The sequence below is a fragment of the Cydia pomonella genome, chromosome 2, assembly GCF_033807575.1.
Source record: "Cydia pomonella isolate Wapato2018A chromosome 2, ilCydPomo1, whole genome shotgun sequence".
In the NCBI taxonomy this organism is placed as follows: Eukaryota; Metazoa; Arthropoda; class Insecta; order Lepidoptera; family Tortricidae; genus Cydia; species Cydia pomonella.
Genome location: NC_084704.1, coordinates 30,777,343 through 30,791,256, shown reverse-complemented (window position 1 = coordinate 30,791,256; position 13,914 = coordinate 30,777,343). Strand labels below are relative to the sequence as shown.

The following is a 13,914-nucleotide window of genomic DNA, read 5'->3' as shown; positions in this document are numbered from 1 at the left end:
CAACGTTTTAGTGTTGCACACAACTGCACATGATTTCAATGTTTAATTGTTCATCATATATCACCATATCACAATGTTCCATGTGTAATCAAAATTGTAATAGTAAAATAACACATGTACTGAACAGTGAGCCAACTAAACAAATAAGATTTAAATGTTTAAATCAGACACTCTAACAACATAGCCGGTTCCTTGTGTGTGCGCTTGCATACATAGCGTAGCGTACTAGTATGCATTACTAAGCATGTGTTATGTTCTGCATCCGTCTCCAGGAAACAGTAAGTCAAGTATGTGAACGATGTCTATGTGACCTAATTTGCCTGTTTATGTTCTAACATTATGTCGCTAACACTTCCAACCTTGTGCACTGAACTTATTTTGCAGATTGGGAAGGCCTCATAACCTTGTTTTGATAATCAGTTGTCGTGAGGCATGTGTGATAATCATTTTAGCATTTATTCCCTGAAATCGGATGACCCTGCATAGCTACAGATAACTAAGTTGCCCTGCTATCAAAAATTAAATCCCTGTCGTTTTAATTTTTAAACATTTCACATTAGCCTGCTACTCGCATTTTAATATTAATGAATAGTTATCGATTATTATTAAAACGCCTTCATTGTTTGATACTGTCATACGACATGCGATTTATTAACCAGTGATTGCTGATTTGTCACATATATGCCCTGTGCTCTCCATAAGCTTACAGTACCTTACAATTTCCGGTAGATAAGAAATCTAACCTAACAGCAGTACATTTTCTTACCGGTTAGGTTAAAATGTAAAAATTTTCATGATGTGAGAATATTGTAACCAATTTTTGTAACCCACTTGTCCCAAATCGTCTCAAACGTCGTTCGTTCATCACTCATTAAGCTTGCAAAACTTCGACATGACATTGTTTTACTAACGTGTTTGTACATTTTCAGACCAGAAGCAACCACCCCAGTCCCCCAGCAAGCAGGCCACGGGCGGGGACTCACAGCCTACGATACTGTGGCAGTGTAACCTGTAGGGCGCCTCCGACCCGGCGACCGCGCCACGCTCCGCCACCCGCGCTCCAACTTCGCCGTCTCGCTGAACTAACACTTTACGTTCCACTTTTTAATTGTTCATTCGTTTTCAGTTTTACGCACTCGGAACTGCAGTTCAGCGATACGGTTGTGCCAAATTGTTAATGAGCGTGTCGCGTTTTATTTGCAGTTAAATTTATCCCAACTTAGTTGGCCGGATTTAGTATTTATTTCGCCTTAGTTAAGCGCACGTCGGTGCCATAATGACGGTCTCGGTGCGGTGCCGCCGGGCCCCCTAGGACCCGCGCCGCGTCTAGTTACCATATGAAGCAGAAAATCATGGTTGTGCTAGTTATTTCAAATTGATATATTCGCTTGATAGTACGGCGGCGCGGTTGTATTGAAATTGAACCTGTCCAATAGCGACGTAAATCTTAGCTCCCTCCCCCCGGCGCGCCGGCCGCGCTCCGCGATCTCACGCTGTCGGCCGAGCGAGTGGCGACCAGTGCGAGTACTCCCACACGTACGAGTACATCGAGTTAGTCAACCTTATTTTAGTCTTATTTGTTCAGCTTAATTTAAAGAAAGCTTCGTCGTTTGCCGGTCCGGGGTGTTGACTCGAAAGTTTGGATTTAAATTAAGCTCAACACGTAATAATGTGATATTTTGTATTTTTTATCCCATTTTTATGTTTAGCGCGAGGTTATTTTTCCTCGCGGTTAGGTGTAGGGCTCCCCCCATGCTTCCTTTAATGTTATGGATTTCGTGATGCTTTTTTACCATTTACGTTATTGTATTGTGTTGCCAACATTTACTAGGATTGTAAACTGTATGTTTTTTTATTGTTTTTAAATTGCATTTAAGCATACACTACGTAGGTTAAGTCTAGATATAAGCTTCTTTATTACTAATTAATCAACTTTTAAACGACTCGTGTAATCCGTAGCTAGTTAGTGACGTATGTATTACGCAATATTATTAATGAAGTAAATTAACTAATCGACTCTAGGTACATACACTACTGTAATCCTCGACTAAACCGATATACAGGAACGAACACGAAATGAATTTAAAGTATGAACTGTCAAGTCACACACTACCGATGCGGAATTTGAATGCTTCTAATGTTACTCTAGATAAGGTGCATTTTTACTAATCATAGTCGTAATTTAATCCTTCTATAGTTATTGGAGATAGCGTAAGACACGTCGTGTCGTGTGTAGGTGTTTCCTTATGTGTTGTGCATCGCGTAGCTCAGTAGGTAGGTCCCGCGGCTTCCTAGCAACCAATTCTTCTATTAACCTTCCAAATTAGCTAATTCGGTAACGAAGCTTAATTAAAAATTGTGAACAAATTAAAAATTATAAAATTATTCAAAATTATATGGTAGCTTAATCCAAAATTATAATGTCGAATCGATAGACGTATAATAAATAAATACGTAGCGATAATAAATGGCTATTCTATCGGGGTTTTTCATAAGTTCGATATTCGCTTGCTGTGTTGTGTTCGCAGCCGCATTTCCTGTTTATTTTGTATTGTGCGAAACCGACGCTGCAGCAGCTAACAGTTTGTACCAAAGTGTTTGATTTGTGTTGAATAAACTACTCAAACGTCAACTACATATCGCTGTTTTATTTCGACCAACAAATAATTTACACAAGTGACATGCAATAAATAAGAACTGTTGACATGTTCTACGGAGGTGTTTATTATACATACAGATGGTTCAGTTCATATTGAGTTACAACTAACGCTAGATGCCCGCTCTACGCGGACGCAGCCTTCACGATCTCCTCGGCAACTTCCACGGCGATCGCCGCCTCAGCCTTAGCCTGAAATAAATACAGCTTATGAGAAAATGTTAAAACATTCCAATAGAGGGCTCTATCCGAAACCAAAGGAATTACGTTTTATAGTTCGTATAGCGTGAGCATATGATCTTATTCAATGTTGGCTTGGCGACGACAAATCCCGAAATCGTTGGCACCCTTAAGAGGAAAGGAGACGGCCGCTTCTCCATACAAACGTATTCTTCATTTTCCTCTACATAGGGTGTTTTAGTCACCTGCAATCATTTACGAGCTGTATATATGGGTCATACTGAACAACTTTTACTATGGGACCAAACCCAAAATCGCGAAAAAAAAATTTTACTATCCCATCCCATCCCAAAGTTGCTCATTATGACTATATATTTACCCCGTAAATTATTGCAGGAGACTAAATAAACACCCTGTATAAGGTTATAGGAAAAAATGATTTCATACAATGAATAATTAATTAATCAAAAAAAATCATCTGCTGTGGTTGATATACAACCAATTGTGTCAAAACATTTTCAATCATGTTAGTATCCAGAGAGGACTACATTTGTATGAAAAGCCGATTTCGCGCGGGTTCTGCACTTTCGTCTTAACCGTTTGACAAATGCAATGATGTCAGAAATTGCACAATATTGAACCCTATTACTGAGTAATAAAATAAAGTTCTAAATCATTTCTGCATTATAAACGATTAAGGTCTAAATCATATTGGTAGAATTTACTTTTGGAATCAATGTCAAAACTGAAAGATACACCATAGCAGACAAAATGCAAATTGTTAGGTTAGTGCTTATTTTACCTTGTCAGTGCAGCAGTGTTTGGCATGTGCAACTAGACATCACTGACGGGTTATAAATGGTAAAAAAAATATCTTTAGGGCCTTGCACCAACCACATTTAGCGGACTGATCAACGTCACTCGACCGTGAACTATGAGACCACATGCAATAGACCTTTTGAATGCTACGGCTATTTTATATAACACTCCATATTAAACCTTATTGGAATATATGAAGATTAATAATAACGGTAACCGTGCACTTCTGTGGACGTCTTTAGTGGTCGAAGGGCTAAAAGCCTTCCTAGAGTGAATTGTCGTGCATTTGACTATGGTCATATTGGTCATAATTCAAAGTGATGATGATTTTCTACGCCTATTCTAGTTTTTATTCACGAACGAGTTAAATATGCATGTCCCTATAAGTATGATATTTGACATTTATGACATATTCGAACCCAATATCGTATATTTGTGCTTCGGCAATGAGGTTACCGAATTACAAAGACATAAAGGAGTTGAATTTAATAATTTAAAAAAATATATTGCAACTTGATTATTACAATAACAGGGTAGATATCTCTTTTTAAGGTGGTTCGATTTTCATACAAAAAACAATCGCTATTTATTAATTAATTACACAATATTATTACATAAATTGTTGCGCATCTATCTACTTTCGAATATTCATTTGCGCTAAATTAATAGAAAAACTTTGTTTCATACAGAAATCATGCAATAATCAACGTTATATTTTTATAAATTTTACTCATGTGTGTGTGACAAATGTCGTGTACAAATACATTGCGACGTTGCCACTCCATGCCTCGGGCGGCCATCGGCGCGACGTTGCGATGTTTGACGCGTTTTTAGCTGACTCTGTCGACACTGACACTCAGTGTGACCAGGCGTACGATAATTGTCGTACATGTACGATAATTTGGGCCCCGGTATGACGTAATGTTCCAAAGAGCATTATCGTACACTAAAGTACTATAATTTCAGCCCTTGGATGATGCCACCTTAAAAGTCTAGTAATTTGAAGCAAAATATGACACTTTCTCTCAGAAATAGGCTAAAATTAGTATCTTTTGGGTGTTCGGCTCCTTGGTGTAAGTTTAAAGTTTAAAATGTCACAATTTCCTGTATACCGTTTGAGTCTATCCCAAAAATACACAAACATAAACAGATTTTTTGCGCAATTTAGACGAAAATTGTATTTTTTGTATTATTAATTCGAAATTTAAGCTTATTTTGCTAGACATTTTTAGGGGCTGCCTTTTTGATTGGCGTACGATATTTTTTTCAACGGTACAATAATATTGACACTCAAGTACGATAATTCTCTTCCGCTCACCTGGCAACACTGCTGAAACTTGACAAGACCTGGGGGCCTACCGCGAAAACCGAAATTCGCAAATTGCGGGGATCTTTCTCTTTTACTCTCACTAAGACGTAATTAGAGTGACAGAGAAAAATGCCCGAAATTGACGAATTTCGATTTTCCCGGTAGCCGCCCTGGTGCTTGAGGTACTTGATAGAAGCAACGCTGCCGCATGTTCTGAATTGTGATTTTATGTGTTTTTGGTTTGAAAATGATAGCAACGTCTAAATCAAGTTACAAAAATCATCGATATTCTGGTCCGCGAAAAACCAGGAAAAGTGTAACTGTAATTGGAGTCTACAAAAATGACCAATTCATAGAAAATATGACCTAGAAACTAGTTCACTTTTATAAAACTCAATTTTGCCCGAGATTGTACTTAGGCGAATACCTAAGGGAGCTAAGTGTATTGATCTTGAATAATTAGTTGGCTAATACATATATGACTCCAACATGATATGGACATTTACATCATAACTATTATACCTAGTTGGTTACTAAGTTCTGTTACTCGATTTCTTTCTTTCTTCCCAGCGTTGTCCCAGCATATTGCCACGGCTCAATGAAGCTTGGGGTCCGCTTTGACAACTAATCCCAAGATTTGGCGTAGGCACTAGTTTTTACGAAAGCCACTGCCATCTGACCTTCCAACCCAGAGGGTAAAACTAAGCCTTGTTGGGATTAGTCCAGTTTCCTCACGATGTTTTCCTTCACCGAAAAGCGACTGGTAAATATCAAATGATATCTGTTCTGAAGTTCTGTTACTCGATTTGCAACCTCTTTATTTCCGTTAAAACAAATGCTATCGAAAAAATAAAAAATGACATAATGTGGTGGATTTGTGAGCTATAATTATATACCACACATAACGCTTATCTCGTCGTATCTATAATGAATTTGGGCCTAAAATAGAATCGTATTCCAATTTTTTGAAACGCTTGTATTACTTTCTATACTAACTAAAAGTTGCCTTAAAATTCAGCTTTTATACTAAAAACGGCTTTAAATATGTTAAATTAATAAAATATATTTTGACAGATGCTTTCGCGCCCAAAACGCTCTTTGAAAATTGTGTGAAGTCACAGTTTATGGTTTGACACATAACTACATATACACGTAGAAGATACGAACTGTCAACTGATATTTGTCATTTGTTGTTAATCGCCTAACTGTCAACAGTGTCAATCCGAGAGTTGTGACGTCATCAGAATCTTCAATGACGTTTCGAGTTTGGTCACGTGACGTGTGCCAAAAGATATTTTAAATTCAATATTTACAAAAATATGGTCATTACAGGTCCCCTAAAAGTAGTTTAACATGTTCTTATAATCCAAAAGAATTTATTGGGATACAATTATGCCCTAAGATTTGTAGATGGAAACAACCCTATTGCGTTGCACAAATGTGGGCACCCGCCAAACATGATTTTGGGTGTGTCATACTCAGGGCTAACACAGATTCATTTCTGTGAAAAAGGTGTGAAAACCGGAAACTGAAAACCGTTCTCGAACCAATAGTGAAGCCCTTAAGCCACACCCTATTTCAAAACCAGCCATGGATCTTTGAACAGGACTCAGCTCCTGCACATAGGGCAAAAACAACTCAAGCCTGGTTTCGAAGGAACAAAATTGACTTTATTGCCCACGAAGACTGGCCGTCCTCCAGCCCGGACCTTGACCCCCTGGATTATGCCATATAGCAGGTTATTGAGGAGAAAGCCTGTGCTAAACCCCACACAAATCTTAACTCCCTCAAGCGGGCCATAGTTAAGACAGTGACGGAATTAGACATGACAATCGTGCGTGCCGCTATTGATGACTGGCCTCGTCGTTTGAGGGCCTGTGTCAAAGCCAGAGGAGGCGATTTTGAATGATATTGTCATATGTAATTCCTGATTTTGTGTACTTCATTTTAATATATACTTTATTAATCTTTCGTTGGTATATTTTATGTAGATAAAGATTATTGCAGTAACAGAATTTAATAACCAGGTAGAAAACAATGCAATACATAAACACATTAATTGGATATGATGTGATCCGTTGAATGAAATTGACAATAAATAAAATAAATAAATAATTTTCTATCTCTAGGCATTGTGTGAAACTTCTAGTTGTGTCAAAATATCGGGAAATCAATAATATAAACAAACATGGTAAATATCTCATTTCTTTTTATAATGATTATACATAGAAGGCCGTGCAATTTTGTAACTCACTGTAATTTAATTAAATGTATCGTAAAAAAATGTTTTAATTCTACTGTAAAATAGTACCTACTTTTTTAAAGGCTGGGCAGTAAGGGATTGCTTTAATTTTAGAACAAAACAGCGTTTTTTTTTTGAAAAAAATACCGGAAAATCTGACTTACAAATTTGGACTTTCTTAGGTTCATTCTACTTAGAATCTTCTCCATCCTAGCATTAAAAAAAGATATCCTAAAATATCCATACCATTACGTCACATTTTAGTGTGAAAGAAATTTCAATGTAAAACTAAAATTTCAATACAAATTTACGGGTTTTTTTAGCACGAGGATTGATTATGCTAGTGATTCTGAATTGGAAGAACCCAAAAATATCATGATGTGTGAGAATCAGATTTTTAATATTTTTATGGAAAACGCTCATATTTCTCATAAAATAATTTATTAATAAAAGGTACTTGATAATACCTACTGATAACAAAAAAAAAATTAATGAGTCTCGAACCCACATCCTCTTGCATGTATTTCCACGTACATACCGCAACGCTATTGAAGCCTACTCACGCTGTGCCAAATTGTCTACTACAAGGATCCCAGTAAGACTGTTTGAATGTGTGAGTGATACTTAGAAATAGAGTCAAGAAACATTCTGTCGACATTAAGGGGTAGTTTTTGTACAATGAAGTGTTCAATGTTTGTTGTAATAGTTCAATATTTATTTATTTATTTATTTATTTATTTATACAAGGAATTCCAACAGCTTTAAAAAATACATTAAACTTTTTTGATAGTAGTACAGAGCCAATTACAGGAACTCACAAATAGAGTATTCAGTGATACTTGTGATAAGAGGCACCGCTCTTCCGCAGTAAAGTATCTTAACTAACAAAGGTGACACAGATTAACTTAAAATACAGAAAATGCTGTATCCCATATCATTACTACATGATGAGTTCCATAGCTATGCCTAGAAAATAGAAAAGAAAATTGATAAATTTACAGGGTAAAGATGCCAGGTTTCCAGTTCACTTAAGGGGGGAATTTAATACATTGAAGGTTAGGATCGTCTGCGCGTATTTTCACGAATAAATATTACACAATTGTGTGTAACGTGCGAATTCTAGTTGTATGTTGTACCTTGTCTCCGCTGGCGGAGCTGAGCTCGGACTGCGCCTTGCTGAGCGCCTCCTGCGCCGCGCCGCGGTCCAGGCTCTCCAGCGGGTGCGCCTCCTCGGCCAGCACCTGCAGTACACCCGGCGATTAAATAACAACCAATACAACCATTCGTATTACAATTTTAAAATATTTGCTTGATTTTATTTTCGTCTCAGTACAGGAGCGGAAAATGTTTCCAATATCAACAAGTCCATCAATAAACAAGAAAAATTAAACTGTTTATTGTTATACCATAACTGTTTAGTGTTTTTTTTTTTTAACAATAGCTTTACTAGGTTTATTACTTATGCTTTAAATTACATCGATGGAAAAAGTGGTTTAGAGCTTTTGGTATGTAAGAGGACACGATCCTATTACCATATTCATTATTATTTTTTTAGTTATGAAATTAGGTTCATTGGGTAAACTGCGAAGGTTTTTTAAACTCTAAAGATTTAAGCAGAAAAGAAAACATTGTATACAGTCGAGTTAATTAATATGTACACATTTCTCCACCTTAATCCATTGTAATAAGATGAAAAATGTGTACACATATTTATGAATTCGCCTGTACATCGTAGACAATTAGACATATATATGTATGTATGGGCCTTATTTGCCGAATAATAAATGATATTTAATTTTTGTCTTTAACCTCGTGGCGCCCACGCGCCTTTTGATAAACCAAAATAAACATGGCGACTCCAGCCCAGAACTTTTTTCAAGTAACTTTCAATTACCGCTCATGCGCCTTTCAGAAGGTCATATTAATAAACTCTGTCTAGATTTTTGAAATTTCGCGGGTCAAAGAAATAATTTATTCCTATTTCTGAACGAAATATTAGGGAACAGTTTCCGGTATGCTACCATTAGCTGTCACAATTGACAGATGTCATTTTTTTTGATAAATGGACGGCGGTATGGCTGGCTCACGAACACGTGGTAAGTAAATCGCATTTTATTATGATAATCCGTGACATACTCGATGTTTTTATGCAAAAAGTTGCTAATGAATGGGTAATTCTTAAATGGAGATAATTATTTCGCATTTTTATAGCTTAAATTCTTCGAAATCTTGGTTTGAAATAATATGTACTTTGAGAAGTCGGTTGGGTCGAAGCTAGTACTAAAAATATCTTAATGTTTTTAGTTTGTGGCTTTATGTTATGCTGGTTTATGAAATATTACTAATATGAAAATGCTACTTTTTCACTAATAATTTGATACTCTTTACACTACTAAGTTTTCGTGTCTAGTCTGTGTAGATACACTTATCTAGCACTATTCTAACCCAGTATTGTTAGCCAGAGGTTCAGGATTGCATTGATCACCTATACGTAAGGTGTTTTAATCACAGGTTTGCGGGATGAAGAAATCCAAGCCTTTATGGGCGATGGTAACCTGGACAATTCGGAGTTTGAAGATGACGGAGAAGCGGATGCAGATTTTACAATAGATCATGGAGACAACGCAGATAATAGCTCGTCAGACACCAGTTCAGAAGATGAAATTCCTCTTTCCGAATTTAGGAGTACAAGGAACGGACCACGGACGAAAAATAACTGAAATAAACATATTAATCCTAAAAAAGTTATTAATTTTACATCACTTAATAATTCCTTCTAATCTAGTAATTGTGGCCCAGTGGCCTTTGTAAAGAACAAAAGGTAGACAAATAATTGAATTGAAAAACACATGCTAATATAATCATAATTATACCCCGAAAGTTTCACTTCAAACCGGTAACTCTAACACATAAAAATTTCAACTCGAAATCTTGGGCGGATAGGACTATAACTATTATGTCCTATAAGAAGGACGGTCGGGTCATAGTTAAAGAAGAGCCAAAAAAGCCTTGGGCGCCACGAGGTTAATGTAAGGTTTAAAGCTCTAAAATAAATGCAATATTGAGTCTAATACATAATTGCTACGAACATATTTTTAACTTTAATCTGTGTCAAGTGATCTCTATTAATTAAAGCTATTATTGCTATTGCTGTAGCTAACTGTACATTCTGCAGACCGATTTGTAAATGCATGTCACTAAAATTCCCTTTCAATTAGTTTTAAGCATTATTGTGTACTTTTATTATGTACCTATGTATAAACTTATTGAATAAACGTCTTTTATTAAAATACAATCCAGTACCATGATAAGCGTAAGTACAGTCAACATCAAAAGTAGCGGATGAAACAATGCACCAAAAGTATCTGATATTCGGGATAACTTTTCTAAATGTAGATAAATCTCTAAAATTCACACCCAAAATTATATCTTTTACAGTCTAAGTTCTACATATAGAACTATCACTTTTTGTTAAGCTGTTACAGAATGGTAGATACTTTTGAAACTTTGTTTGATCCGCTACTTTTGATGCTGACTGTACAAGCAAGTCCTAAAATAAATTAACAAAAGATCATCAACTTCATAAAATGTATGTCATCATTTTGTTACCAGTTCAACTTCATCAAATTTAGCTTTCTGACAGTAAATGCACAAATTAGAATTACTATAAAAAGTACCTAAATCACTAATATACGCGGTGTCCGCGAGAAAACGGAAAGATTTTTACCGTATATTCCGGATCGTATTTTGAGACAAAAATGTCATATATATATATTTTTTTTAAATTGCCTAGTTTCCGAGTAAATGCCAATTTAAAAAAACGTTTTCATATTGTGTTTCAGTGATTCACTGCATAACGTCTTTTTGATGGCGATTACTATGATTATTTTTGATTGACTAGACGTGCTAGTCTAGACGTGCTTATTGACAGACATCAAAGTGACAAGGCAAGGAACACTTTGAATAGATTAGTTTTTACGTAAAATAAAGTACCAATTCATATTAATTCATACATTTTCAAGGAACATGTACTTATTATGTATAATGACATCCAAAAATTAAAAAAAAAAAAAAATTGGTTTGTTGGAATTAACTTAAATTTGTATAAGATTTTTTCTTTCTTATGACCTCAGGAATATGTGGTTAAATTTTTCCTCATGGGCACCTTGTATAGTCTGTCAAATAACTTTGTCAATAGAAGAAGGCGCAAAATTTTAAATTTTCCGCTTTTTTCTATGGCACATAGCTTGACAGACTATATTTAAATAATTGATCCTAACCCAGTGACAACGAGACCCTGTGATACTTCTCACCCTTTGAAACAAAAACACCAAATTGGCTATGCCATTTTTGATAAATTTGCAATCAGGATTTGTATTTGTAAGACCCTCTTTGTAAAAAATGACAAATTGAGAACCTCCAATGAAATTCGAAGTTGGTAAAAAGCTTTCAGAAAATGTCCGCTTGGAATATAAGTTTTTATAATACGGCTAGCTGTTGTATTTGTTTGAGATACCTGAACAGAGGAGTCATCATTGACGGTGACGGTGCCAGATGAAACGAAGATCTTGTTCTGTTTGCCATCACTCTCAACCACTGTTACAACACCAGGTCGGAGGACAGCTGAAAATGTAAGACACTCTTAAGATGGAAATATTGTTACAGATGAGTCAAATTAACAATGTCAACACTCATTCACTTCAATATGACAGAGACAGTAGCCTTCCCCATTTGGCGGGTCCACACAGAACAAGCTGCCTTGTAAGGAAATTGCAGCATGAAGCAACTCGGTCAGTGGAGACATGCCTCTCTGATGAGCCTATGTCACGCAGTGCCCAGTATTATACAGTTAAAAGTTTGTAAAGTTGTATCACATCACTAAATAACATCAGTCTAACTTATTGTTTAAAAGCCACTTGTCCAATCTGTTTTTAAACACATTGACCGAGGGAGCAGTCACAACACTATCCAGTAAACAGTTCCAAGCCGTCACGACATGGTTAGGCAAATAATGTTATGTAGCTTTAGTAGTAGGAGTGTGAACAATTCTTAAGCTGTAACCTCGGGTCTCGCGGCTGAAAGTTCTTCTTATTGATTATATTGTGAATGTTTGGCTTCTTTACAATTGTCTTGGTGATTATGACAGAGAAAAGTGAATATGAGAAATAAATATGACATACCCAGCGTGGGGACGTGCTTCGCCAAAATACCGAAGGAGCCACTGAAGGATGGCACATCAACCTGCTTCACTGACACCTTATTGTAGAACACCTGCAAAACACACACAGTGAACAAATAAGTACAAACATCATTTTATATATGTTACACAATATTCAAATATATTTGTTGAGAACTTTAATCTTACATTCCAGTAAGACTAACCTAACTGCAGATAAGTAAAGTATCTTCAAAACTAAATTTTGTGAACAAGCCTTGGTACCAAATTGTACCTAATTAATTTTTGTAATTTTTATAACGAATCTACACGTACCTTGTTACCAGCGGCGAAGGTGAGGGACATCTCGCCCTCTTTGACAGTTTCTTTGGGGGCCTCCGCCGCGAAGGTGCGGATTTGGACCCTCCTGGCTGCGCTCCTCAACAAACCGCGGAGTGCCACAGACATGCTGCAAACACAAATAATATAATTCTGGCCTCACACCAACAATATTCTTGTTGGCTATAAAATTCACCGAATACTATTCAGTATTCTAACTTGATATTATGTAATGACATTTCTGTCAAAATTAGAAGGCCGATTTTCAAAGAAATTAATCGTTATTTAGCAGAAATTAACAAATGGATTCTGTAGGAGTTTTACTCACATTAAATATAGTTTGTCTGTTCAACGTGATTGTAAAATTAGGAAGGTAGTTTTTTGGTCCTTCAGCAAACAGGCACACGCACCCCCGATTCCGATTGACTTTTCGTTGACAGATATTCAGAGGGCCTACCGCGGATCATTGCTGTTGCCTCTCTGTCGCACTTGTGAATACGTACGTATGTATGACAGGGAGGCAACGCAACGAACGTGGTTTGCGGTAGACCCTCTGATATTCTTTGGTTGACAGACAAAATAATGTTGCTAGGTTCTTGAGGTAAAGTCGTAATTTCTGGTAAAATGTATGTGGACCAGCTACATTTAAATCTTTCGTGAATATTTACAGCAAAAAAATCATTCTATCATTTTACTGGAATATTAGCATTATTTACTCTTTGAATGTCAGGAAAAAAGAATACTTCTGTTCTTCTATATTCCAAAATAATAATCACTTAAATGTGGAATATTCAGCAATTTTCTGGTCGCCCATATATACTGGTCGGGACATATTTTTTATTTCATGTTTTATTTATTATTTTATTAAATTCAATTAATTCATTACGTTTTGGTAATATATAGTGTAAATCTATAAGTTTCATATTGCTGAGTCAAAAGACAAAAATATAATTTCACTATAAGTAATCGTTTTTAAACATAACTTGTATAATCCCGGTCCAAATTAAGATAATATTCCAAAAAAACTTATTTGTAAAAAAACCACTGTGAAGTTGACAGCTATATGGTATATAAGGGTACTTTTATTAAATAAAATAATAAGAAAGGTATAATATTTTAACTGTAATATTTGAGCAAAAACATCATAATAAAACTGAAAGTTTGAGGCGCAATTTGGACTACATGCAGTGCAGTGTCACAGACATCACTGTCAG

At 36.0% G+C, this 13,914-nt stretch overlaps 2 protein-coding genes across 51 annotated transcripts in view; one reads left to right on the top strand and one right to left on the bottom strand.

Moving 5' to 3' along the window:
• Positions 1–1,152, top strand: part of LOC133515338 (cell adhesion molecule Dscam2) — a 92,622-nt gene extending 91,470 nt beyond the window's left edge. For 48 of the 50 annotated variants that reach the window (XM_061847817.1, XM_061847815.1, XM_061847835.1 and 45 more), the window contains one exon: positions 930–1,142. In XM_061847817.1, coding sequence (XP_061703801.1) covers positions 930–1,008 — 79 coding nt within the window. In that variant the 3' untranslated portion in view covers positions 1,009–1,142. Of the gene's footprint in view, positions 1–272; positions 288–929 lie in introns of all 50 variants that reach the window. The other 2 variants (XM_061847864.1, XM_061847863.1) reach the window with 2 other exon arrangements.
• Positions 1,153–2,628: 1,476 nt separating this feature from the next.
• LOC133515351 (ATP synthase subunit delta, mitochondrial) lies at positions 2,629–13,188 on the bottom strand. Its single transcript, XM_061847878.1, has 6 exons — positions 13,029–13,188; positions 12,698–12,830; positions 12,387–12,477; positions 11,723–11,829; positions 8,343–8,447; positions 2,629–2,848 (listed from the first exon to the last, which is right to left on the bottom strand). The coding sequence occupies exons 2-6, from the start codon at positions 12,827–12,829 to the stop codon at positions 2,783–2,785; spliced, it is 501 nt and encodes a 166-aa protein (XP_061703862.1). The 5' UTR covers position 12,830; positions 13,029–13,188; the 3' UTR covers positions 2,629–2,782.
• Positions 13,189–13,914: the final 726 nt, after the last annotated feature.